General features: G+C 52.4%; 1 protein-coding gene across 2 annotated transcripts in view; it reads right to left on the reverse strand.

Annotated features, from left to right (window-relative positions):
- The window catches only part of ASH1L (ASH1 like histone lysine methyltransferase), a 55,427-nt gene that overhangs the window by 4,687 nt on the left and 23,351 nt on the right, over window positions 1-27,389 (reverse strand). For both annotated transcript variants that reach the window (XR_010068820.1, XM_063316830.1), the window contains exons 4-23: window positions 23,982-24,083; window positions 20,233-20,935; window positions 19,663-19,893; window positions 14,974-15,068; window positions 12,554-12,627; window positions 10,470-10,515; window positions 10,112-10,220; window positions 8,769-8,975; window positions 8,515-8,661; window positions 7,822-7,930; window positions 7,186-7,347; window positions 6,424-6,518; window positions 5,017-5,174; window positions 4,326-4,478; window positions 3,600-3,654; window positions 3,341-3,473; window positions 2,700-2,948; window positions 1,747-1,833; window positions 869-959; window positions 53-191 (exon numbers count right to left, since the gene is read on the reverse strand). Coding sequence is in view for 1 of the 2 variants with exons in the window: in XM_063316830.1 (XP_063172900.1) it covers window positions 53-191; window positions 869-959; window positions 1,747-1,833; window positions 2,700-2,948; window positions 3,341-3,473; window positions 3,600-3,654; window positions 4,326-4,478; window positions 5,017-5,174; window positions 6,424-6,518; window positions 7,186-7,347; window positions 7,822-7,930; window positions 8,515-8,661; window positions 8,769-8,975; window positions 10,112-10,220; window positions 10,470-10,515; window positions 12,554-12,627; window positions 14,974-15,068; window positions 19,663-19,893; window positions 20,233-20,935; window positions 23,982-24,083 (3,145 nt within the window). In the remaining variant the exon portion in view is untranslated. The remainder of the gene's footprint in view (window positions 1-52; window positions 192-868; window positions 960-1,746; window positions 1,834-2,699; window positions 2,949-3,340; window positions 3,474-3,599; window positions 3,655-4,325; window positions 4,479-5,016; window positions 5,175-6,423; window positions 6,519-7,185; window positions 7,348-7,821; window positions 7,931-8,514; window positions 8,662-8,768; window positions 8,976-10,111; window positions 10,221-10,469; window positions 10,516-12,553; window positions 12,628-14,973; window positions 15,069-19,662; window positions 19,894-20,232; window positions 20,936-23,981; window positions 24,084-27,389) is intronic.

Here is a 27,389-nt window from a genome sequence, read left to right on the forward strand (position 1 = left end):
GGCAGCTACCTGACCCCTTTTCCTGCCGTGGGGAGGGGGGGGACAAACTCACTTCTCATTTTTCCAGAGCTTCTCAATGCGGAAGATGTCGAGCCTCTCGCGGTTGATGTGGGACAGCAGGCGATACGACTGCCGGACGGGGTGACCGTCGGGGGTCCTCCGGCTGTCTCGCATCAGGTACACGCAGTCTCCTGCAGGCAGGAAAAAGAGGAGGGCCTCAATGCCCCGGCCCGGGCACGAAAGAAAGAAAAATAAAAGGAAAAGAGCGAGAGATAATCCTGGCGGGATCAGACTAGCCCAGAAGCAGAGGAAGGAGGGGACCGCCTTCCCCACGCGGCGTCCGTGGGGCTGAACGTGGAGACGCAATTTACTTCTGCCCAATTCTGGTTTTCCCGTGTCAAAAGGGCCTCCCCTCGTGTACAAGAGGGAGGCACTGGAGAAAAAGCGTGGGTGGGGAACAGGGAAGGAACGGACCATCAAAAGAGGAACGACCGAAAAGGAGAGACGCGGCCACTGCGTTGCCTGGGTAAGTTAGTTCTTGGCTCAGGCTACCCGGCCTCATGTCCCACGCTTATCCAGGTAAGCTGAGGACACGTTGGCACCACAGGTTAAATTTGGTTTCAAACTGCTGCTGCTCCGGCAGCCGGACCAGAAAAGCCAGGAACGCTCCTAGCCGGCGAGACTCAAGGCCGGGGCCGGCCCGGCGCTCCGGGACACCCTGTTAGAGGCAGCTTCATATTTACCTGTGCTTGGACACCCTCACCAGTGAACGAGACAGGCTCAAGACCCGAACACCCTGGGCAGGAGGACAAGAGATATCCCAAAGCCCTCCAGGCCGCCTCTCACTCCCTGAGGGGCAGACACCCACCTTGGCGCAGCAAGAGATCGTCCCGTAACAGGCAGATGAAGTAAACGCAGCCAGGCTGGGCGTAATGAGGCCGGGGAATCATCGGCACCTCCTGAAGGGAGACAGAGGCGAGAGAGGGCCCGTGAGGACGTCTCCGTTTTCCCACCCCGCGGAATTACGGTCTTTAAAGAGAGGGTCAGGCGGTTGGTTCACAGCCCTGCAACAGGAAGCAAATCGGGGGCCAGACCAGCAAAGAGAAGCTTCGCTTTGAGGAAGCTCTGCGGCGAATCCAACGGAGGGGCCCTCTGTGCTCTCTAGTGAAGTCAGACAAAAGCCGTTAAGGATGTTTTAGGTTTCAGTTTTGGCTTTTTTTTTTTTTTTTAACTCTCTCCCCGCTGGCGAGGGGCCTTTGGGCGTCTGGGAGCCGCGATGGGTTTGAGGAAGGGGAGGGCCGCAGCTGAAGGAATATTTAAAGGAATTTTTCCTGGGTGGTTGAATTTGGTGGGGGTTGAGTGGACAAGGCTGATGCTACAATTCTGGTAGGTTTCCTGCCCCCACCCCACCGCACCCCCCGCAGCCGGAGGGAAACCACAGGGCTGATTTTCAGCAACTGTGCCTGGAAGGGGCCCCAAGGGCCACATGGCTTGGAGCTGCCTTGGGCATCCATCCAAGGGAGGGGTGGCTTCTCCCCCGGCCACCCCAAAGACCCCGGGGACTGCCATCTTGCAAAGCCTTCTCCAGCAGGCAGACGCTATCCTTCTTAGCTGTAAATCCTTAAGGGGAAAACGCTGTCGGACAATCCGGGTCCCTCGTGGTTCTCAAGCAGCACACGAGAAGCAGAGGGGCGAGATGACGCTGACAACCCCCTTGGCGAGCCGGGCTGGCTGGAGACTGCTTACCCTGTCCACCGCGCGTGCCTCGCACTGTTCGCACAAATAGTGCTCGACGTCCGAGTTCACTCCCATGCAGTCGCAGTGCTGCCAAACCTACAAGAGAAAGGGAGGGATCAGGAGAAGCCGAGAAAGGAATCCGGCCTCTTTAAAGGGTTGGCGTGAAAGCCACGCTGAGGGTCCGCAGTTCATCCTGCCCCATTCCAAAGCCAGGCTTCCCAGGCAGAGGGAGAAAAAAATATAGAAAGAAGAACAGTCATCTCCCTGCTCAGAAGCCTGGAATATTTCAGGCTAATTTCAGCCAAAGCTGGTAGTACAGGTAGTCCTTACTTAATGACCACAGTCGGGACCAGAATTTCAGTTGCTAAGCGAAGCGGTCATTAAGCAAATCTGACCCAATTTTACGACCTTTTCTGCAGCAGCCGTTAAGTGAACCACCGCAGGCATTAAGTGAACCATGCAATACCCCATTGATTTTGCCCGCCCGAAGCCAGCCAGGAAGGTTGAAAATGGAAATCACTTGACCATGGGACGCTGCGATGGTCGTAAATGCAAACTGGTTGCCAAGCACCCAAATTGTGATCACGTGATGGCGGGGACGCTGCAATGGTCTTAAGTGTGAGAACCGATCGCAAGTTGGTTTTTCAGCACCGTCGTAACTCTGAACCATCACTAAACGAATGGTCGTTAAGTGAGGACTACTTGTACTGACCTAGCCGGAGCAATGAAAAAGCTGCTTCGGTTACGGAAGGGTACTGCATCTTGCAAGAAGCTCAAAAGAGATTCCCACCGAAGAGGGTGCCGCCAACTCCTGTATTTTGGAGCAGGAGATCCTGCTGCTTTCAGATCCAGATCTGGTGGGGGTGGAATCCCGGGGGCTGGTCTCTATTTGGCTATCTGTAGTGGGAAGCCTGCCCCTCTCCCGGGGGCCTGGGGAGGGCAAAGCTCCTCGATCCCCTCACCATGCACTTGTCACACTGGATCATGAGCCCTTCGTCTTTGTACAAGCCGCAGACGCAGCGGATGATGTCCTCGTCTTTCTCGTGCCCGCTTTCCTTCTCGCACATGGAGGTCTCGCTGCTGTCCGCCTCGCTCGCCGTCTCCCCCACAATCTCGTCGATCTGAGCGGCGGCTTCGTGGCGGGCGTTGTAGTAGGCCTTCCGCAGCCGGCAGACGTCCCGCCCGATCGGGGACTTCCTGCCGTAGTATTTCTGCCGCAAAACACAAAGCCAACGGTCATCTCCTCCGTGGGAAGGGCTTTCCAGATTCCCGAATTTCCTTGCTGGGAAATTCTGGGGGTGCCCCTTGTCGTGCTGGACCAGTGTTTCTCAACCTTGGGAACTTGAAGATGCATGGACTTCAACTCCCAGAATTCCCCAGCCAGCATGCTGGCTGGGGAATTCTGGGAGTTGAAGTCCACGCATTTTAAGGTTCCCAAGGTTGAGAAACACTATGCTAGACTCTGTTCCTGGGTCCAATGTAATTCCTAGCCCTAAAATGAAATCTTCCTGGCTCTGTTGGCACGGGAAAAAAAGGAACTTTGGGAACAGAGGTTCTGGAGGAAGGGGGAAAAATGCCTTCAGACCACCCAGCTGTGACTCACCTCAGCATTGCGGAAGACCTTCAACATGTCCCCGTCAAAAGCTTCCACCGTTTTGTAATAGCCCGTCAGGATCTGCTTCTCGATGGTGGTGAGGTCGAGGGGATCCGAGATCTTCTCGTAGTAATCGGCATTTCTGAACCAGAGAGAGGTTGGAAACACCAAACGTGACCCCCTGGCCAGCTCTGGGCACCCCCTTCCACGCGAATGGCAAGCCCGCCCACCCCCAGTCACCCTTTGGCAAGAAGGCAAGAGGACTTACTTTTTTTTGGGGGGAAGAACCAGCAGAGGAGTTGCCAGGACTTGCCTGGAGGAATCTGTAAGTCAAAAGGAAAGAAGGCCGTGAGGACGCTGGAGAAGAACCAAGTCTCTGAGATGTCATCAGATGGGCTCTAGCCCAGCCGGCATTCCTCTGAATGCCGTGGGACTGGAACTCCTGTTTAGTGGGGCCAATGACTGGGGATGGAAGACATAATCTGAACCATGTTGGGGAGGGACGGAGGAACAACTGCTTAAGCCCAGATTTAGAACCTTCTACTGGGAAAACATCCTGCAAAGACCAGCTCCCTTGAGTAGTCCACAGTGCGGGAAAAGGTGGAAGGAAAGAGGAGAAAAGGACATCTAGCAGCAAGGGGGATGGATTCAACCACAGTGGCGGTGGGTACGCCCTCGGAGGACGTGAAGGACCAGGCTGGGGAGAGATCATCCAGCCCCAGATCCTTACGATGGTGCACAGTCGCTCAATATTTATAAGGAAGGGTAAAGCGAAGACTGGGGTGGAGAAAATAGCATACGTTGCCCAGAAGCCACCAGCAGCAAACGAAGTACGTAAATTAGTAATCTGGTTTAACAGCGCCAGAAAAAAAGTATAGAGTTGCAACACTGAGCCTCTGAAACTCAACCCATCCCTTCCTGCTTCACGCCCTGGGGAACCTGTCCCAGGCTCAGGGAGACATGGGTTTGACCTCGGGTCCTCGGCTGCTGTCACCTTTGTATGCAATGATGCCGTCGCAAATCTCCTTGAAGATCTGCGCCAGGCGGGCTGCCCGGGCAACTTCGAGGTTCTCTTCAGCGGCCGCCAGCCGCCGGGTCCTCACCGAGCGGGCCGTCTGCAGGGCAGAGAACTGGGTCATGAAGACATCTGAAAAAGAGGGGGAAGAGAGGCGATGATGTAGGGAGCCAGGACCCTCCCCAGGTTTCTGACAGCATCACAATGGTTCCACCTTGTGTGGGGGGGAAAGGACGGGGCTTGACACCACGTAAGACATTGCTTGTTTTAACTGCGATTAAACAAGCAATCAGCTGCATTCATTCAGCACGTTACGTCATTTGCTGTGATGCGACATGGCGTGCTTTATTGTATTTGTGTTGTTCTGCGCTGGCTCCCTGCTGCTACTCTTGCGCAGCGCTGACAATCGTGCCTGGCCAAAGAAGCCGATCCATTTCGTCAGTGAAATAAGAATAATAAATAACCACTGTGGTTGGCAAGCCACAGGAGCTGGGCTGGGCCCACATGCCAAAGCAAGACACAGACCAGACTCCGGGTGAGTACCAGCAGCCTCATTCAGCAAACGGGCCGCGATGGAAGGAATGCTGGGTTTTACTTATGAAAAGCCCCTTTCTGGGGGGAAGCGGCTTCGAGGCCCTCGGAGAAGGGGGTTCGGAGGGCGGACCCTCACCGGATTTGATGTTGCCGTCGTCCCGACATATCCCATTCCAGCGGGTGTAGAGTGAGGGCGAGTGGAGGTTATCGTTGACATGCTTGACCTCCTCCTGCTTCTGCCGGATCTTGTCCCAATTGCGCACCAGGAAAACGTGGTGCTTCAGCACGAAATTCCTGGAAAGGGGGAGGAAAAAAAGCGAGGCGGTGGAAGGAAGGATTTCCTGAGACGCGGCGGGAGCGGGGAAAACCTTAGCTGTTGCTGCAGGCGGCAGTAGCAAGCAGGCTGCCTTCGAGGGTTTACGGGGATTAGGCAGGGAGAGAAATTCAGGCTGGGGAGAGTTGGCGGCCAGGCACAAAGGCAAATGGAATTGTTTCCTTTTAAAACAGCCTTTCTCAACCTTTTGACCCTGGAGGAACCCTTGAGATATTTCTCAGGCCTCAGGGGACCCCTGCACATTCAGGCTCAAGTACAGGCCAGGAGTTGCAAAATTATTACATTCATTTCATGGGTAGGCCTGTGCAGATGCACGAACAGTGTCCTTAAACTAAAACTAAAGAATGAAACTGACCTCTTTAATGGGAAGCTGCCTGGCTTCGAAATAATTTTTTAAATAAATCATGATCTCCCAGGGAACCCCTGGTGACCTCTCGCGGAACCCTGGCTTAGCAGCCCTGTTCGTCATTCCTTGATAGTGTTAGGGAGAGGTTGGCAGCTACCTCTCAAGGATGGTTAACTGGTTTTCCCACACTGGGCTAGTTAACCCTCCTGGTTCCTTCCAATTCCACAATCCAAGAGCCGGTTTGGTCTAATGGTGAAGGCGCCGCGCTAGAATTCAGGAGGCTGTGAGCTTGAGTCCCGCCTTAGGCACTGAAGCCGGCTGGGTGACTCTGGGCCAGTCCCCCCCTCCCAGCCCAACCCACCTCACAGGGCTGTTGTGGGGAAAACAGGAGGAGGAAGGAGTATTAGGGATGTTCCTCGCCTTGAGTTATTTATAAAAAAAAAATAAGGCGGGATAAAAACATCTAAGAAATAAAACAAAATTCTATGACACCAGGCAGGCCTCGCAGCTACAGGCTGAGCTCCTAGTGCAAACCTAGTGTGAACTTGGCTTCCCTAAGCCGCTCAGCTGTCCCGCTTCTACTACTGGGCACATCTCTGTAACTCTAGGCTGCAGAGTTAACTTGTATGTTAGAACCATCCATCCAACCAACCAGGTTTTCCACTGCTGGGTAGCTGAGCTGTTGCCAACCAGAGCTTGTCCATTCTGAAGCACCGCTGCTGAGGCTGGCTAGCTCCTTAAGCCATGGAACCGTTGCGAGACACACAAACTCAACGGCGATAGAGCCCCGACGAAGGACTTGCTCACACTTGAGGCTGGAAAGAGCTGAGGCTGAGAAAAAACAGCCCTTCCTTTCTCCTTACCTTTCCCTGTTGGACATGGGCTTCATCTGCAGTTGGGGAGTCAACCGAGTTGGGGGGCTTGAGTTTTCGCTGGGCTCTTCGGGAACGTGGCCCTTCTGAAAAACAAGAACAACTTCTCTTTGAGGAGGGAATCTCGGGGGGGGGGAGAATCTCAAGGTCTAGGGAGCTAAATTTGGGGCGCCCGGGTTCGAAACTCCACCTGGCTGTGGCTTTCCTATGCTATGAACAGAACAGCAGCTTGGGGGAGCTTCTGAAAAGTTGATGGGGGCAGTTGGCGATCAAAGAGAAGGACAGACTGGCCAATGGCAGCTTCCTCTTCCCTACGGTGGCTCCTCACTCAAGCCACGACCGGGACGGTACTTCTGTGCAAATCTGTCCCAGGCCAGTCATTTGGACTGGACGAAGCCACGCAAGGAAGAGGCGCACACGTTCACCGCAGGCCCATCTGCTCCCTTTCCACAAAGGCAGGAGAAAGGCCTCTCCGCTGCACCGGCCAGCCAGGACCACGATCCCTTGCAATCGGTTGGCAAGACGCTCATACAACGAAGGATTTAAGATTTAAGGGTGGAGCCAGGCCAAAGAAAGGTGTGAATTATGCATTGGCGGGAAGCAAGGAAAGAAGTATCTTTCTCCACTCTGCTTCTGAAACGCTTTCGGGGTGGAACTGGAGACATTTGGACGGCACACCAGGACAGCGTTCCCGAGCCTCACGGGCCTCCGAGCGCCGCTAGAACGGAGCGGTTGAATTTGGTGCACGCTCACCCTCTTTTTCAACTTGTGCTTGGATTTCCTCTTCTCTTTCGACCGGCTCGGCCGCCTCTGCGCTGTGACCGTCTGGTTGGCTTTGCTGAGCAGGCCGTTCACCCGCTGGCTCTTGCCTCCGATGATCCCCCTGCACTTGTCGAAGCCGCACTTGCAGAGTTGCTTGGGAAAGGAAAACATCGCCCGGGTTCAAGCGTCTTGCCCTCCGCAAAACAGGGGACCCAGGGGAGCCCCAAGCGATAAGACAGGCCAAACTGCACCACCCGTCTCCCTCCCAAGGAGGGACTCTGGGCGGTTTACAGTAAAACTGCTGAATTTCCTTCAACTGGAGACCCTGCAGAATCGGGAAGCGTCCTTAAGTACGATCACCAGAGAAGAGTTTAAGATTTTTTGTGGTGGGGGGGGGGGGAGAGAAAGGGAAGAGTCAAAGGCTGGTTTCCACTTACGTATAATTCCCCATTGCTACTGCAAGTGGTATCTACAGCTTCTCCATAAATACGTGGTAAACTAGAGGCTTGTGTTTATGATTTTCAAAGAATTCTTGAAGGGCTTAAATTTGGTGCAAGGATTGGCATGGCAACCTCAGGGGAGGCAGAAGACGATCCTAAACGGAGACCCCAAGCCCCGCGTCCTCACCTGCTTCTCCACGTTGAAGGAGTGGAAATTGTAGTCGTAGGTCAGCTCGGTGCCAGCAGGCATGTCCTTCAAAGCGTAAAGTCCAATCCTGTAAACACCGTTGACAGACCTCAAGGGAAAGAGGGAGGAGCAAATGGACAGCGTTAAAAAACAAACTAACTTCAGGCAGTCCTCGCTTAACGACCACAATTGGGATCGGACTTTCAGTTGCTAAGTGAAGCGGTCATTAAAAGAATCCAACCCAATTTTAAAATCTTTTTTGTGGCTGTCGTTAAGTGAATCACTGCGGGTGTTAAGCGAACCACATGGTTGTTAAGTGAATCACACAGTTCCCCATTGATTTTGCTTGCTAGAAGCCAGCCGGGAAGGTCAAAAATGCAATCACTGACCACAGGACGCTGCAATGCTCATAAATGTGAACCAGTTGCCAAGCACCCAAATTGTGATCACATGACAGTGTGGATGCTGCAACAGTCCTAAGTGTGAGGACTGGTCGCAAGTCAGTTTTCCCGGCACTGTCGTAAGTCTGAACCGTCACTAAATGAGTGGCTGTTAAGCGAGGACTACCCGTAATGCATTTAGTGCATCTCTTTGCCTGCTTTCAAGTGGAAAGCTCAGATCTGCAGCTCAGTCGGCTTTCTGGCACGCTCCGAGACGGGACGCGGTTCCTGACAGCAGCCGCGGTGCGCTTACCATTTCTGCATCTCGCAGTTCGGGTTGCAGCTGTGGTTGATGAAGCGGGCCTCGTTGCCCATGCGGTAGCTGTCGATCACCATCCCGCTGTCCAGGTTGAGGCAGTAGTGATCGCTGTGGTTGTGGTACTGCTCGATCATCCGGTTCCTGAAACGCCAAGAGACTTGGCAGGGGCGGCCCGGGCATTTCTCCCGCCGCCCTCTTCCGTGTGGGACGGCTCCAAACGATCCCCCGGGCCCTCAGCCAGCTCTTACCTGAACTCCTGCTCGCTGACCACCTCCCCCAAGTACTCGATGATGAACTGCCCGGCTTTCAGGGACTCCTTGGTGCGGATGCCCCAGCCTTTCCCCTCGGCTCGGAAGCGCTCAAGGCACTGCACCCACTCGTGCCTCTGGATCCGCTGGTTGCAGCACTGCTCCCCGCAGGGACACGTGTTGGGGGAGCACTCGGCAAAGATCATCCTGAGGGCGGAGAGACGGGTCAGGACAGCAGGCAGCCTGGGGGGCGCCTGGGGGCGGCCATCCGGCATCCGGAGCGTCGGCCTGGCTTCCGGTTCCCGGTTACGGTTTTTAAAAAATAATCTCGGCTACGTACGCACGGCCCCTTCTCCGCACCCCCCTCGAAACCACTCTAGGAAGACGGGGAGGCGGGTGGTCAGCTTAGGGCTCGTTAAGGTCTTTTCAGACAGCATGTCTGAGCAGGGAACAACTTCTGATGGCCTGGGACAAATTCACTGGGAGGAGTTTTTATATTTATTATATTATATTATACTATATTATATATATTGAAATCCACTTTACGGAAGAGCAGGGGGTTGCGAGAAGCTACTGGTTGCCTCAGGAGGGCGGCCTGAAAAGGCATCTGCAGGATAACAGCTTCTTTTCGCCGGGGACTGGGGCTTCCTTTGCAGATTGGCCCGTGCCAATTACATAGTAAAGGTAAAGGTTTCCCTTGACGTAAAGTCCAGTCGTGTCCGACTCTAGGGGGCGGTGCTCATCTCCGTTTCAAAGCCTTGGAGCCGGCGTTGTCCATAGGACACTTCCGGGTCATGTGGCCAGCATGACTCACGGAACGCCGTTACCTTCCCGCCGAAGCGGTACCAATTAATCTACTCACATTTGCATGTTTTTCGAACTGCTTGGTGTGCAGAAGCTGGGACGAGCAACGGGAGCTCACCCCGCCGCGCGGTTTCGAACCGCCGACCTTCCGATCGACAGCTCAGCGGTTTAACCCGCAGCGCCACCGCGTCCCTTGCCAATTACATGGAAGGCCCTAAAACTGAGCTTTTTCCCAGCAAAAAATTCCAACCTGAAATTGAGAGTTGGGGATCCAGACTGCAGAACCAGCCCTTGAGAAACTGAGAACCAACAGGCAGATGTGGCTCCCCAGAGCAGTGTTTCTCCACCTTAAGAGGGGTGGACTTCAACTCCCAGAATTCCCCAGCCAGCAGGGGAGGGGAGGGGAATGGGAGGGCAAAGCCTTCTGGGAGTTGAAGTCCACCCAGCTTAAAGCGGCAGAGGTTGAGAAACTCTGGCGTCGGTTGAGAAAGATTTTGCCTTTAAATAAACAAGCCCCGTGTTAGAGTCTGCAGCTTTACCTGTTCAAACAGTCATCCAAGCACCCGCTTTTCCTGCTGTCTTCGGGTTTTTTGCAGTTGCAAGTGGTGGCTTCGTAACCAGACAAAGGTTTCACGTCCACATAAACATCTGCAGACGGAAAAGGGGCGACGGGAGGGAGAGATCCCAAATCAGTCCCAGGATGCAAGGCTTCCCATCTGTAAGGGCCCTCCCCACTCCCCAAAGCTCAAGCCATCCACCCAACAGACAGCCTAGCGTGACGTAAGCAGGGCCTCTCTCTGTGGGTCAAGGGGCGTGGGCTCAAGCGAAGCGAGGGGGCCGACGCGCTCCCCGGCTCTGTGGACCCCGGAAAGCCGTTATAAACACAGGCGGACTTACTCGAGCGGATTTTTTTATAAAGCGGGACGTCTGGCTTTTTATACAGCTGAAACGAAAAAAAGAAGAAAGGCTCTTTATTACATTTGGCAGGAGAAGGGCCTCCGTAGAAAAGGAGGTTTTGGAAAAAGAAAGCTGTCTGCGGTTTCCGTGAAAGGGGGGCTGCGCTGGTGCCAGAGAGCCCCCGAGTGGGGGAGATGGGCGGTAATAAAAGTATGACTGACAGACAAGCCAGCCAGCCAGGTGAGATAGAGAGCCCGGATTTTTGCTGTCGTTTGTCAAAAAGCTAAAACAAATACAGATTTGGGTAAGCTTGAGGAAAGGGAAGGAGAAGGGGTCTTTGGCCTGGCCAGTATCTTCATATCCAAGAGCTGCTAGAAGATTTCTTGCCCTGCACAGATAAACGTGTCCTGCTTTGCATTACAGGAAGAGAATTTGGGTGCGTAAAGACAGAAGACGGGAGCTCAAAGCAAGCTTGGGAGCGATGACATTTTTCTTGCGCAAGACCAACACAGCTTGCTCCACCCAGTGTGGTTAACATAAACCAGGTTTGCTGCCACATACGACGACGATCCTCGTTGTGTGGATCTGATCCGTGGCTGTAGCCACACAGCACAGTAAACCCTGGTTTATGTTAACCATGCAGTGTGGAGCTAGCTGTCTGAACACAGCTAACAGTGGTGTCTGTCATCAACCGGGCTAAACCAAGAACAGCTTGGCTGAATGGGAAAACCCAAGCCTGGACTTGCGCAGAATCCCAAGTTACCTAGGGCTACCACGTACAGCTGGTCCTCACTTAGCAACCGTTCATTTAGTGATGGTCCGAAGTTACAACGGCCTGAGGAAAAGTACTTTATGACCTGTATTCACACTTACGACCGTCGCAAAATTTTGCACCACCCCTGCAGTCACGTGATCGCAATTGGGGCACTTGGCAGCTGGCTCCCATTTACAACCAGTTGCAGCATCCTATATCACACGATCACGATTTGCTACCTTTTTTGCCTGTTTCCGGCAAAAAATGTCCATTGGGGCAGCTGGATTAGCTTAACCACCATCATAAAAATGGCCGTAAAACCAGGTCTGGTCATGTGATTCACTTAATGACCATGCCGCTTAACAACCAGTTTTCCAGTCCCTATTGTGGTCAGTAAGTGAGGACTACCTGTATATGGTTTAATACACAGCTGGGTCTGCTTACCCAAAGGACACACACGGATGTACCCTATCATCCCTGGATCTGGTGACCTTCAACTGTCTTGAGACTGCTGGCTGGAAATTCTGGGAATCACAGACCCAACGTATTTGGAGAGAGCCAGCTTGAGGAAAACTGAGAGAAGCCATCGTGGTTTTAATTTTGCCGTGAATTATCCAAGGGAGGAGTAATTCCACGCTCATTTTCTTTCCAGCAATGCTGTAACATCTGCTGGCTGCAACTGATCAATTTGATTCCCCCAGGCAAGGGGTGGGAAAGGACAGTGACAGAAAGCAGGCTGGGCAAAGCAAAATCTTCGGGGTATGAAGGTCTTTCCTCCCCTTCAGGAGGGTTCTGAACCAACGCAGAAGGAGCTGCTTTGCACAGGCCTTCTCCTTTCAAAAGAAAACTTTGGCTTTAAGGTGGAATAAATAAAATTAGGAAAACGGGGGCGGGGGGAGAAAGAAAGCCCTTTCTGTTTGGGACTCGATCCAAGAAAAATAAGGCCTGAAATTTTTCAGGGCTGTTGGCAGAACATCTGAATTCTCCAGAGGGGTGTCACTCACACACACACACACTTCCAGAAAGCGCTATCAGAATAAAAGTCCCCGGCAGGATTAAGAGCCGCAGGCAAACAACTGCTACTCTGCCTGGGGGTCAGGTGGGAGGGGGCAGAGGGAGGCCTGGCTAGAGGGGAGGGAAATTGCTTGCGTTACATATATATCTTCGGGATCTTCCCCTCCTTCCCGTTTGTCATCACCACCGTTAGCAAAAGACTTCTGGACGTGGGGCCGAGTTCGGGGCAGGCCCAGCAGAAGCCAGGTGGCCCTGCGAGCTCCTCAAAACGCAAGCGGAGCGCCCGTGACATTTTAAAAACACGCTGGTCCCTTACCTGATTATGTTTCCACTGCCAGAGAATGTCATAAGGCAACTGGAAGTCTATTCGCTTTTGCCGAAGGTATTTTCCTGCAAGAGGGGAGCGAAGAAATGCATCCAATCATACATGTATATATAATATATAATATATATATATATATAGCAAACACAGTATGCTTTTTCTCTTCTCTTCTCTCTCTTGCACATGGACACAGACGCGGAGAGACAAGAAGATCCGCTCTTGGAAAGATCTTCTTCCTTACATGATCTACTGAGAGGGGCGCACAAGCAGCCAGGAAAATGTTCCTGGGCGCGCTGCACCAAAACCCACAGCTCTTTCCGTGTAGGAAGGGTCTGCTTAAACCGCCTTGCCATTCCCTCTGCGAAAGTCAAGAGGGAGCCTGGCAGGAGGTGCCTTCTTCCTGGCCCCTCAGACTCCTGAGGCTGCTTGCCAAAAGCGGACACTTGCCAGGAGGAGGAGGAGGAACCAAGAATGTGCCACACATCGCTGAGTTAAAATCCCAGGCGCCCCAGCCAGGGAGACTTCACCGAGAGGAAAACGAGGAATTGTGCTTAGGCACAGCTGCTCTACTCTTGATTTACGCCAAGCCTGGACAACAGAGGTTTAAGGACTAAGAGGCATTCTTACTTCTTTCCCAGCGTCCCTGCAAACGGCTCTGAAATTGTGAATGCCTGCCCAAATCCTGCCCTTGGACTAGGTGCCTGAACCCCAGCACGTGTTGCAGAATTACCCAGCCACCGAGTCTCCGGAGAAAGTTCTGTTGCAACTTGGCAGATTCAACAGGCAGCTGTTCCACAGCTGTCGCTTTACCTCATTTTAGCCAGAGGACTGAAGTCGGATAGGCGCCTTTAAACCGGGTGCCTTGCACTTAACGGTTCACAGAATTCCCCAAACAAACTGGCCGTGGCTGAGGATTCTGGGAATCGACGCCCAGACATCTGGGAGGCGGCAGAGTCATAGAGAGGAGTGAGGATTGCCTAGCAGGAAGGCAAACAGGAGGAGGGAGAGCAGCTGACATGCTGTCTTTACAACTTGCTCTTAAAATTCGTTCTTATTTTTCAAAGCCTCAAGTTGTGCTTGGCGAGTTCCAGGAAGCAGCCAAGTCCGCTGGGAATCTGTTTTCACTTCTATGACCTCACTGGATGAAACAAAAGGCTCTTTCAAGCGCCTGGCAGCCAGCCCGGAGGGTAGGGAACGCTCCCTTTCGCCCTCAGTAGAGGAGCCACCCAGACAAGCTGGCCAGGCAGAAAAACAATCCTCGTAACGTGATTCGGGGAGGTGAGGCAGGACGGCTGTTAGGCCAGGCAGAGGAGCTCATTAAAACTTTCGAGGGTCTCTTGATCCAAGTGACTGGCAGGCTGTTGCCGGACGGAGGGGGAAGAGGCCCGTCTTTGCCTCCCTCCCCCCGATTCACAAAATCACACGCGGGGAATTCTCAAACGGGCTGCTTAAGCACAAGGGGGCAAAGAAATGTTATCCTTGCACGCTGATGCCCCTCGGTCTTTCCTTCGCTCCTGCAAATGGGGGTGCCGCGTGGCTTCGATCGTCAAAGCCTTCCGAAGGCCAGCAGCTAGGCAAGACAGCTCAGGGGAACCGTCATGTGGTGGACCTCGACGTCAGACGCTGGGGAGAAGCAGTGGGAGAAAACCTTCTCTTTTTCTCGCCAAAGCTGTTAATTTCAGGGAAGGGAATGAAGCTCGTAGGACTGTGTGGGGCAAAGTCTGCTGGGGGAGAGGAACCTCACTGGTGTCCAGGCTGTGCCTCTTCCGTGGCCCCGTTCCAGGTTATTGTTATCGTTGGCACCGTGCCTCTGTCCTGTAACTACAAACCTGGTGGAGGGTGCTTTCCATAATTGGGGAAGAAAACTGGCTGGGTGGAAAAGTCCCCCCCTCCACTCCCCCACTGCAGGGAAAAGTCATGCCCACACCCACTTCTGGAACGCAAACTCAGGACAACCTTCCTCTCTCTTCCTGGCTGCAAACCCTTTAAGGAAAATTTCACTGAAGTCAACAAAGCCTTGCACTGCTGGGGTTTGAAGTGGCCAGCCAGGAAAAAGGGGGCTTGCGTTATCACGCAGCCTGCCCTGCTGGACTCAAAATCTTGCCTATCCCCCACCTTGTTGCCTGGGAAGGATGGAAGTTCTGAGTTCCAGAGGGCTGGAGAGCGCCAGATTGGAGCAGAACGTCATTTCTGCCTGGAAATACGGCAGCAAAGGGAGCGTTTGGTGACCTTGGGGCCCCTGCCTTGATGAACAGAAGCCCCTTGCTAATTCCTGAATCCACCAGCTACCTCCTTCACAAGGCCCAGGCTCCAAAGAAAGCCGGATACCGCCCTGTAGCTCGTAATTCCTCTAGAGCTGAGTCAGAGGAGGTGGCCTTTCATCAAAAGCGACAGGGATTGTGGTTCTCACTCACCTACGTGAATAGGCGCAGGGAACAATCCGTATTCATGTTCTCCGGGTGTGTACTCCAGTTTCTCTTTCTTTAACTGGATCAGACGGCTTTTGGGGCTAAGGAGGAGAGAGGGTGCATGAGAGAGAGGGAGGGAGGGAGGGAGAGAGAGAGAACAGGGGGTGATCCCAACTCTACGAACGAGACAGGCATATTGCTGGTGAGTCCCCTCTTGGACATTTCTTCGGGTGGTGTTAGGAAAAGACCCAACTAAGTGAGGGGAGCCTGGCTGTTGCAGCACTTTCTCCAAAGCTAGTTTATAAACATACAGGTACAACGGTCAATAATTTGTGAGACTTCCATAACGGAACCCAGATGCTCCCACAGACAGTCTCACAAGATTTCAGAGATTCACATTTTTAAAAAGGATTATTATATCGTTTGCTGACGGTCGGTAAGGAGGCGGTGGCCAATCCCTGACCTAGATGTTAATTTGTTAGCGTTCATGCTGTAGGTTAGATTATCCATCAATCATGGAGGGATTCTCATCAGGATCCCCATTTGCAAGAGGTTGAGGTCTTTTTCTCCCTAGCTAGATTCCTACAGAAAACCCCCCACTGTAAGCTGTCAATCAACCGTCACTGTTCTTTAAGGCAAGCCAAATGTCCCTGCTTCAGATACTTCACTAAAAACTGTCCCTCCTCTTAGGCTTTTATTTTTAAAATCAATGAAGGCGATCAAACCAGCCTTAGACTACACCCTAAGCATCTCTTTCGGGGGCATCTGGGGAGTGTTCTAAGAAGCACTTGGGACACCACCCGTGAGATGACAAAACGTACAAAGGCTCAGACCAGCAGCACCGTCACTAGTGAGTTAACACCGCCAGCAAGGCTGAACCGGCGCGCTCAGGGCTTGATCCAGGAAGTCCTTCCGACGGCTTTTCCTTAAAGAGGTGGACATGCCGTCAAATGGTTCCCAGAAGTGCAAGACAGAAGGGCCATTTGGACTACAGCCTGTTAAGATTTTGCCAAGGAGTTCCTTTCGCACTTCTCGGTATCGGATAACGTGCTACAGGAGCGTCGACGCTGACTTGACGGCACACGATCCGTTGGTTAAAAAGATCGTTATCACGTCTACCAGCACCAACCCAGTGCTTTTATGGTACTAGGTCTGCAGGCTTAATCCACTACATATAACTGTTTCCAAGGGAAACCCTGCGGCCTGTTTCCGCTCTCTCCTGACCAACTTTCAATTGCCCGTTCACAATTAATGGTGAAATTGTACTGCCACTAGAGGGCACACCACCACAGCAACAGGCATATGCACGCATGTTCGCCCAAGTACATCTTGTGCAACTAGCACCACCAGCTACTGCTGGTAAGACAAAGGAATGCATTGCACTAGGATCACTCAATGGGGGTCACAGCCCGACATCTGTTATTTTTATTCCCACTGGGCTTCCGCTGTAAAAAGTTCCAGACAGGTGCTAAGTTCACACCCGGAAGCACCTTTTCGGAATTAAATCCTGAGGGCTGCGCAGTGATAATGCGCCATACAGGTAGTCCTTGCTTAACAACCATTTGTTTAGTGATAGTTTGGACTTACGACAGTGCTGAAAAGACTGACTTATGACTGGTTCTCACACTTACAACGGTCGTAGCGTCCCCAAGGCCACATGATCACAATTTGGGCGCTTGGCAACCGGTTCGCATTTATGACCGTCGCAGTGTCCCGTGATTGCCGTTTTCAACCTTCCTGGTTGGCTTCTGGCAAACAAAATCAACGGGGAACCATGCGATTCACTTAACAACCACACGGTTCACTTATCGCCTGCAGTGATTCGCTTAACCACCACTGCAAGAAAAGGTGGTAAAATCGGGTCAGACTTGCTTAATGACTGCTTCGCGTAGCAACCAAAATTTTGGTCCCAATTGTGGTTGTTAAGTGAGGACTACCTGTACCACAGTAACCTTGTCCTGGAAGATTGCTTCCAGAATGCTCCTGAAAAAGGCCTATGTTTATGCATTTCCAGAGAAAAGAGAACAGTTTCAGAACAGTGGGCTTTGCACTCAACAGTTGTGTGTGTGTGTGTGTGTGTATCTGCCTGTGCACCTTCGAGTCAGTCTTGGCTCCTGGCAACTGCCTAGACAAGTCCCTGTTGGCAAGATGTTCGGAAGTGGTTTGCCCTTGCCTGCTTCCCAGGGTTCAGAAACAGGGACTGGCTCAAAGTCACAGGCTGGCTTCTGTGCCTAAGGCGGGGTTAAAACCGGTTTCTATCTCAGGGCCTTGAACCACTACACCAAGCTGCCTCTCGCTCAACTGTCAAGACCCGGAAAAAGGGCTGAGAAAAAAATAAGTTAAAGCAGCCCACCGTTCCCTATGACATTGCTACCAGGTGCCACCCTCTTAACTCTTCAGCTGCTCCACGGGAGCAAACTGCAACGCCCAACTTTGCAAACAGTGCTCGGCTCAGAGGTAGCTGGACGGGCAACAGCTTAAGCATTTCAATCAAGAGCCTCTGCCAAAGTTTCCTTGGGCACACTGAGGTTATCTCAACAGGACAGTGTCGATGCAAAGCTCGGGAAGGGTTCTACGCTTCCCTGTTCTAAGAAGAACCTTGCGATCGTTCTTCTGAGGGAGCTGGAAACACACGGCCGCCAGCTATCTCTGCCCCGCCTCTCCGGGAGGACTTGTATTTCAAACATTCTTCCAGCAGCCATTTAGGAAACGGTGGTGAAGGAAACAGAAGGTTGCAAACAGTCAGCAAGTTGATTCCTGAAAATGCACATGCCTTTAACGGGCTATCCCAACGCCCTCCTTTCAACAGGAGCAACTCTGAAGCCTAGGGATGATTAAAAGCACCACCACTCCAGCCCTGGGCTGCTGTGATAAAGCCACAGTATTACATGCTGGAGCAGACGGCCACACAGAGGCTTTGTGTGTTCTGTTTCGGAGAGGGGAAAAAAATATCCAACTCTGCTTTAACCCGTTTCACTTCGCGGCACGCGGCGCCCCTCCCTCCCCGAAAACCACATCGCTGCCAAGGAGTAATCAGAGGCCGCACGATAAACCTCTTCCTCGCTCGGGGGAACTTCTTCACATGAAGGAAACATTCCTGAAAATAAATGGCTCCCTGGCCCTAAAGGAGGGGCTTTGGATCCATCCGTGAAAGTCAAGGGGGGCGGAGGGGAGATGAAATCAAGTAGGAAATGCTGATGAGTCACACATCTTGTGAGCAGAGTCTTCTTTAACTTGGATGCAGCTCAGGAATTGTGTGTGTGGGCTCCAGAGAGGAGGGCAAGTTGCATCCAACGGTGCTGCCATGCAAGACCATGTCTACACTCGATGTCCCCCCCACTGTGGGCTAACAGGGGTTTTGGGTGGGGGAAAAACCCCGACAAATTCCAAACTGACTGTACGAAACCAGCAAATGGAAACTGCAGGCTAAATGCTCCAAATCTGATTATCTATTGTACTGCATCCTTTTCATTCTACAAAGTCTGTCGGGCCGTCTTGGCGTGGAGGAAACAAGACTTATGTAAAGTCTGGGGCCGAAACCAGCCGCCTCCTTCGGCGTGGTAGTTCACGCTGGAAACGCAGGGCCCAGAAAAAGCGTAAGTAAATGAAACAACAAAACCGGCCTCTGCGATTCTGCAGTTAGGAGCGACAGACTTAGGCAGGAACTAGTCGCTGAATGCAGCTTTTCTTTGATTCGTTTGGCTTTAGCTGTGTTTTTCTCACGGGATGCTATATGGAGTGTTTTCTACGGGAGCGTGTTAAACTGTGCATATAAACTTGGTTAATGGAAGGAATGGGAAGACAGAAGGTACCAAACGGTAGAACTAAAGACTTAAATATTGATGGAAACTATTACAGCTGAATACGCTTTGCGAAGGAAGAGTCAGTTACAGGAAGTCAAGATCCATTATAGCTCTGTGAACAACCCAGATCTCATTAAGAGCACTGACAGGTCCTGAGGAATGGCTGATCTCCACTTCATTTAATAACCAGTGGACGGTTTGGGGATGTTGAAACGGACTGTGCACTGGTTTGGCCAGAGCTAAGGATTACATGGAAAAAGCGGGGGGTTCTCCCCGAGGGCAAGGATATTTGCTGCAAGTGAGACAATATTCAAACAACTACCCATCTTTTACAGTGCCCTTTGGGACCGACATGCCCACCGTGACTTATTGGTTGGAAACACCTCTGTCATCAATGTGGCCCAGCATTGGGCTAGAGTGATACAAATTTTCTATTTTTATTAAATGTTTTTAACTTTTTAACTTTTAATTAATACTCTCCCCCTTTCTATTTCCTGCACTTCTGCCATGAAACGAGACGAGAATAACCGGGGATCCTCATCCATGTAACAGACTTTTTATAATAAGCATGACAGATTTTCCTGAAGGCCTTAAAACAATTCTGGGATTGGGGATTTGACAGTGATGCAGTTCCCTGATGTTTCCCATGACAGAGACCAGCTTTTGTATCGATTTCACCAGGAACTGACCACGAGAGACAAATCTACAGATCGTACTGGGCGCCGCTAACATTAGGCAATAGCAATTGTCATCTTTCTGGATTGTACTGGCGGGCACGTGGGCAAATGGGAACATGCTAACTTCTTAATCAACATGTCAACAGAAAAGCGAGGTTCAGGGGAGTGAGCCACTGACACAGCATTGTGACGAGACACCGGCAGATCCAACTTACTCGGTGGTCTTGTACACATCAGAATACAGCCCAGCCTTCTGGTACTTCTTTTTCGGAGGACGTGGAGCTTTCTTCTCACGCTGGACCAGGGGGGCCGAAGGCTGTTTGATGCTCTCCGGCTCACGGGGCTTCCCAGCAGCCTCCACGGGGGGAGGAGGGGGAGGAGGGGGAGGGAGGGGAGGAGGAGGGGGAGGAGGGGCGGGAGGGGGGTCGGGTGCAGCTTCTGAAAAGCTAGAAGAGGACGTTTGGGGAAAGATCAGGCAATGGAGATCAGTATCTAGGAATCCGGGGCCCACCCACCAGCTCCTGCAAGCCCCTGCCAGGTACCTGTGTGTGCGCGCGTGCGAGAGTTGTTATAATCCAGCCCCTCTAGAAAGCCCCCCATGCATGAGAAACAAAAGCCCAAGCAGAAGGAGTCAATCACTGCTGGGATTTCCGTTTAAAAGGGACCCATCCGGCGGTGCTGGCGAAGGCCACTGGGTACGATGCTGGGGGTCCTGATCACTACAAACTCTTTCCCCCGCCTCCCACAGTTCTGTCCCCGGCTGCCTTCCAGTCCCAAACGCTCACCTTTTAGGGCTCTCCTGCTCGTCGCTGGGGAGAGGCCTCTGCTTCTTCCGAGCCTGCTCCTCTTCCAACCACCGCTTCCTCTTCGAGCCCTTCACGCTCACCCCCTGCACCACCGACTCGATGGCATCGGTGACCGTGTCGGGGCCACGGTGGAGGAGGCAGCCCCCTTCCCTGCCGCCGAGCTCGAGGCCGACGAATCGGCCCGCCTGGAGCACGTGCGCGGAGACCCCCGGCGCCGAGGGGTACTTCCGGGGCCTCCCGGGTCGGCGCTTCACAAAGTTATTGCCGGTCCGTGATTGTCGCTGGAGCTTCTTGGCCTTGAGGATTTTGTTCACGTGGTCCAGGTTCTTCTTCGTGGCCAAGATCTTGTCATAATTGCACATCTTCCGGGCCTGGCACTGCATGGCCTCCACCATGCTCCTCTTGAGGTGGTGTGAGGAGCAGCCGCTCGGCAACCGGCCAGAAAGGAGCGAGATGCCGTCGCTGACCGAATTCCCAGAGATCAAGAGCTCGCCTGACTTCTCCCTGCCGGGGCTTCGACTGGGGCTGTCCGAGGGCAGGGCCGGCACGTTAGCCATGACGGACTCGAGGGTCTTCTCCAGCGCCCCCTGGCTCTCGTGGTGAGTCATGCGCTGCAGAAGATTATCCGCGGGATCCTCCAAGCCGGGGCCCAGTCTTGTACTCCGCGCTGGCATCCCAATTACTGGAAAGAGAAAGGAACTGTAAGAAAGGGTATGTGGGTCTGATTCCGGTTTAATAAACCCCTTCGCTGGGTTTCTCTCTTCAGCAAAGGTTTGCAGTGGCTCTCCCGTAAGGACCAAGCTGTTGGGAGTACGGGAGTTTTGAAGGACATCCCCACCAGACTTCTGCTAGGAAAGCAACACAAGCCGTCTCCAAATGTCCTTCCCCACGTGACAAAAAGCAGCAGAACGGGGCCAGGTGGGCCTCCCTGGAGGAAGCACTGCACAACAGCAACTGAAAGAACCTGCCGTCTTGCGCCCAACGCCAGAGGAGAGGTGCGCAAGGACGGAAAAGCTCCGACAGGGAGCCAAGTGCATCAGTGAAACGAAATCCAGGGAGATGTCGCAGGATTAAAAACTGCGAACGGCGCCAGCCAGGGTGACGAATGGTAAAGGACGCTGGCAGGCCACGGGTTCTGTACCCCGAGCTTTAGAGGCAAAGTCAGGACTTTGAATTAGTTCAGGAGATCAACAAATAAGCAGTGAAGGTGGCAAAAGTAGTAAGTGCTCTGTGAGGTCAGCCCCCGTTCCGATTGCTGGCAAGCGGCACTTTGGGGCAACTGGACATTTTAGAGGGCAAAAATGAAGGACAGCACATTGGGACAGTGCTGGCTGGGGAATCCTGGGAGTTGAAGTCCACACGTCTTAAAAGTACCCCAGGTTGAGAAACACTGCTCTAACCTCTCGCTACACTCCCTGAGAGAGGGTGAAACAGTTTGGGATTCTTTGCGGGCGCACCATCTGTCTAGGAAACAGAGCTCCCCAACAGCTGCATGAGAGGATGATGGTCTTGCTGCACAATGCTAGGGGTGGGGAAGGGCAGTTGCTGCTGGGATCGTGCGGCGCGTTGACGGCTCGTCCTTGACCAGCTGCACGATTCTTGGAAGTGATCCAAGAGCATCAGGCAACTGAAGCCACAGCTGTGGCTGGATCTGGGCACAGCCAGCAGGCCACTTCAACCAAAAGAGAGGAGGACGGGAAACGACTTAGCAGCCTCCTGGTTTTACTGACAGTCCTTCAAGCCTGCTCTCCTGCTTCCATTTCTGCCCCACCAGCTGCCCCTGCGTGGTGCCCGTGGCCAAAATGCCACTTCTGCCCTCTTTCCAGAGCGTGCGCGGCTGTCCTCCATCCTAAGAGTTAGCTGTCAACCAACAGCAGGCAGAGTGACTCTTCAAGAAGGCAGCACTGGGGAGTTTTGTGGTGAGTCATGCGCTGCAGAAGATTATCTGCAGGATCCTCCAGGCCAGGGCCAGTCTTGTACTTTGTGCTGGCATCCCAGCACCTAGTCCATCTTTTCAGTTTTGCCTGGGGCCAGGAATGGGGGAGGCAGAGCACCAAGCCAGGTTGGCGACGAGGAAAAGGGGGAAAAAAAAAAGGGAGAGAGGCAGTGTGAAGCAGCCAAGGAAGAGAGTGGTTAATCATCTGGGAGAAATGACGCCTGCCACATGTGGACTTCAGACAATTCACCTGTTGATCTGAGCAGCAGCAATGGCAGATGTGGCTGCTCCGATCTTCCTCTTCGTCCCTCCTCTTTAAGGCTAGCCAAGTTTTGAACCTGGCTGGCAAGAAGAGAGCCAAAACTTAGCCCATCTGTCACTTCTTAAAGTGAAGATAGGAAACCCAGCCCAAACGGGGTTCACCGGGAGGCAGCCCGCTGTTGAAAACCTTCCTCTAGTGAGGTCCGGTGCCTGTTTCTCTTCTTTGCACGAGGGAAGGACGTTTTTATTTTCTCAGGCCTTTTCATTGGCTGGTTCTGCTGCGTTGTGTTTCTTAGACACTTTTATCCATCTGGACTTTTGACGTGTGTGTTAGTCCCTGCTGCTTTCTACAAATCGCTATTTTCACACCGCTTGCTCTATTAATTGTCCTGGTTCTACCTGTATTATTACTGTACATGATTCTGAACATTTTTTGTTCCTCACTTTCTCTACTGTGACAAAGGAGTCAGTAATTTCCTGACTATTAGAATTTTTTCCCCGGTTTCCCTGATTGGAAGACAAAACCGAATTAGTTCATATTGAAAATCAGCCAGGGAAAAAACAGTCACAGAATTTACAGTGCCTGTAAAACCCACTGATAATTAATCTTATATCCAGTCAGGAGGAGTCTGGTGGCACCTTTTCCAATTAACACATTTTATTAATTTTGTTTTATTGTTTTTGCCGTTATAAGCTAACCGTACTCCTGCAGCGTTTCACTCAAAGGTGCCAAGCTTAAGACAATCACTACTGATCAAAGCAACTCCTCTGCAACTATTTGATTTCATTCTTTTCCTATTCTGCAATCCCTTATTGCACTTTTGTTCTACCCAATGCCAATGCTGATCTCTCGTGAACCAGATTCTGTCAAAAAGCTCCCCAAATTGGAACGGATCGACAAAGGTAAACTCCAGCTCAAATGCTGCAAACACTCTCCTGCCGGCCACTGCTGGGTTAGTTTATAGCAGTGTTTCTCAACCTGCATACAGGCTGGGGAATTCTGGGAGTTGAAGTCCACACATTGTAAAGTTGCTGAGGTTGAGAAACACTGGTTTACAGGTAGTCCTCGCTTAACAACCATTCATTTAATGATGGTTCGGACTTACAACGGTGCTGGAAAACCTGACTTATGACCAGTCCTCACACTTACAACCATTGCAGCGTCCCTGCAGTCACATGATCACGATTTAGGCGCTTGGCAACCGGTTCTCTTTTATGACCGCCGCAGCGTCCTGTGGTCATGTGATCGCCAATGTTGACCTTTCCAGCCGATGTCTGGCAAGCAAAATCAACAGGGAACCGTGTAATTCGCTTAATGACTGTGGTTTGCTTAACGTCCATGTCGATTCGCTTAAGGACCACCACAGTAAAGGTTGTAAAATTGGGTTGGATTCGCTTAATGACTGCTTCGCTTAGCAACCAAAATTCCAGTCCAAACTGGGGTCATTAAGTGAGGGCTACCTGCATAGTTCTAGTTCAGTGACATCTGAAGGGCTTCTGACGCCCACGCTAGAAAAGAAACCAGATCTACCTGTAGAAGATGTGCTCTCAGACGAAGACCTCTTCCTGGACGGGCTGGAACCGGTGCCCTCCATTGGTCTCTGCGAGAGCTTTTCCTGAACTGGAAGCGTGCCTGGTGAAGACAAAAGACAGGTCAAAAAAAAAAAAGGGGGGGGGGAGGCAGCCGGGGGGAGTTTGCTCTGCTGATCAACCGGCAGAGAGGAAGGTGCGGGCAGAGATCCCGAGCGACCTTCATGTGGGCCGTTTCAACCATCACCAAAGGGAAAAGCATCTCTTGCCGAAAGCCCACTCTCTCCAGGGTCTGACTCCACCCGGACTCCAATGTCACCTGCCTGTGAACAAAGCCAGAGGCCCGAGCGGTGGCTTAATGAAAGGAGCCAAAAGGGATTTGGAGAGCCAGCTTCGCCCTGGAGGGACACCAAGCAAAGCGTCCTCGGTGGGCCCTTCTTGAGCAAGGAGGCAGCCGGTGGTCTCACTCAGCGAGAGCTAGAGAGCCGGAGCAATGGGAAAGCCTCATCCTGAAACACGCTGTACCTCGCAGAGAGCCACAGTGCAGAAGGAAGACCTTTCGCCCCTCTGTCTCTTCCCTGAAACTCACAGGGCACCCCAAATCTATCTTTATCCAGCCCAAAGGACTAGGGCGAAGGTGGAGGGGGGCACAGTGGGAAGCTCATAATCAGGGAATGTGTGCCAGTTGGCAAGTTCAGGGCTAAAGGTCTCGGAACAGCCAGCATCTGGGGCATCTTGTGCCCAGCCACTGCTGGGTCTCTGTTTGACCTTTCCTGGTAAATCCATTTCTCTGACTCTCATTATTCTAGGTTTCCGGTTCTCATCCTCGATCCTAACCAGATCTAGCTCAGATCCTGGGTCACCTCTGTACCGCGCGCCCAAGCTTTTGCGACTGCTGTTATTTGAGCCTGTTCTTCCGTCTAATCCATCGGACAAGGCAGCCGAGTGCGCCCTTACTTCATTTTCAAACGCTCAGACCCCTTGGCCTGTGCAGCCAAATGGGCAGTGCAGCAGCAGCGAGTGCCAGATGGCTTGGGACTCTCCCTCAGGGATGTTTGGGGAGATTAAAATACCAGGTGTCTTCGCCACCCAGCTGACTGGCCTCTGAGGGATCTGGGCTGGGGTGTCAAAGCCTTGGCACCTGTCCAGGGATACTGCCCACAGATGCCACCTCTATAGGCAGGTAATAGCTGCACAACCACAGCATCTCCCTGATGAGCGACAACTCCCATATTCCACAGCCAACATAATCAAAGGTCCTGCTGCTGAAGGAGAAGGAGACTGCCAGGCCAGGGAAAGCTGCAATATATCTGCATTGCCAGGGAAATGCAGGAAAATTCCCTTCTCGAGGGATTCCTCCTCATTCAGGGATTCTGCATCAACGCTTTTGCTGCTGACTGAGGACCTGTCAGGCTCCCAGGGCCTTTAGAGGATTGGCACCAGCAGGGCCAGCGCAACTTAAGCCTTTTAACTTAGCAGGTGCTTCGGGAGGTGCCCTAGTATGGCGTTCACAACGCAAGAAAAAAAAAACACACCCACACCCACTGAAGCCTCCTGGCAACCAGAAAAACACAGCTGTGGTTTTGCCAAGTGTAGCAGCCACTAACAATGAAAAGGTGTAGCTGGCCACCAAAAACCCAATCAGAGGAACAGCCTGGAGGAGCCTTGCAGAGCCTGCCGTGAGGAAACAGCTCTGAATTCTTTTCTTCTGGGGCAACGGAAGGGATAACGCGCTGAGGGAGCCCTCGGGGCCGAAGATGCAGCCCCACGCAGATCAGGGAGTCCTCTGCTGAGAGCTCCAGGATAAAACACAGACTGATGCTCTGATGGCAGCGTTTTAAAGGCCAAGGCAGAGAAAAGCCTTCCCTTTCCCCTGCTCCACAGATATGTATTTATATTTTGTTTGAACCTAGATGCGGGGAACTTGGGCTCCTCTGCATATAAAATAAGAGAGTCCTGGTGTGGGGCTGGCGTTCTTTTGCACATGCCCACTTCCCACTGCAATCGTTTGGTGAAGCCTTTTGGCTTCTGGCCCAGGGAAGAGGAAACCCCAATACATATTAATAGCTACTGTTTACAGTCAGTTCCCTTGCCCCTTGGACCATTCCTTGCTCCCTCTCAGCCTTTAAATGCCAGCCAGCCAGCTTCCAAGCAACTAAGCACCTGCCTCTCTCGACTCCTCCTTTTCCACATTTCGGCTGCCGTGTCTTTTTCCACTGAAATCAACGCTTGCCATATTTAATATTTTACTGGCCCCTCAGCTCTCGTTCTGGGAGGCTCCTTCACGGGCGAGGTCAGAGGCGAGGAGCCCGTGGCCCTTCAGGTGACGCTGAACCACTGTTGCCAACATCCCTTGGTTGCTGGGAGTTGCATTTAGCAATTTGTAGTGGGCCCGAGGCTCCCCTCCCACTGGAGCTGGGTCAAGACGCCCCAGCTTCCTTTCTCTCAAACTGTTCTTCTTTTCTAAACTATGCCAAAAAAAAAAAAAAAGGGGGGGGGGGGAGGCTCACTAAGCCTTCACTCAATAATATATACAACAAAAGCGACTCTGAAGTTATGCAGAACAGGAATAAGAAATCTGACCCATTTCCTTCACTGGGGAACATTGTTTTCAACATCTGGAGAGCAAGCCCCAGTAACAGAAGAGGCAGCCACTGTTCTTGCTTGGCTGCGTGCCCCAGCCCGCCCCCTTCACATGTACAGCAGGGCACAGGAGAGTCTATTTTTATTTTTATTCTTTTTGCAACGAAGAGGGAGGGGGGTGAGGGTGAGGGACAGCTGCAGCCCTTTCTTCCCCCTCTCAGGCATGTTTCTTTCATATCTCTTCTGTTATCTGAGATGAGTCAGGCAGGGCTGAAAAATGCCTGCGCTGACAGAACACGGGGACGAGAAGAGATGGGAAGGTGGGAGAAAGGGGCTCAGCTCTCTTCCCACGAAGAGACTTATTTTGGCTAGGAAAAATGAGATCAGCCCAGCCTCTAGATGGGCAAACAAAAACATGGCTGCAGCCAGAACATGAAGCCAAGCGTTGGGGTTTTTTTTTTCCCTTCATAGACATGAAAGGTAGCTTTCTTGCTGGAGAACGGAGCGACTTCACCGACATTTTAGAGTCTACCCTGACTTTTGTGGCTGGGGAAATATGCCTGGAGGCCTCAAAGCTGGGAGGGGTCAAGATGCCAAACCCACAATCTGGAGGTTTTGCTTTATTTTGTTGGGATAAAAAGGGATAAACAGGGGATGGGCACTCAACTGCCGTCCAGGAGTCCAGTCACCGTCCCCAATTCCCTGGGCTGGCCAGTGCGGCACAGGCTTGGCCGATCTAGGAGGTCACTTCTTGTGTTCTGGCCTTGAGCCCCCCAAGCTAAGGCAGCCAATGGCAAGGGACTGCAGAAAGTGCGCAAAATGAATC

The sequence above is a fragment of the Candoia aspera genome, chromosome 17 (assembly GCF_035149785.1).
Source record: "Candoia aspera isolate rCanAsp1 chromosome 17, rCanAsp1.hap2, whole genome shotgun sequence".
Lineage (NCBI taxonomy): Eukaryota > Metazoa > Chordata > Lepidosauria > Squamata > Boidae > Candoia > Candoia aspera.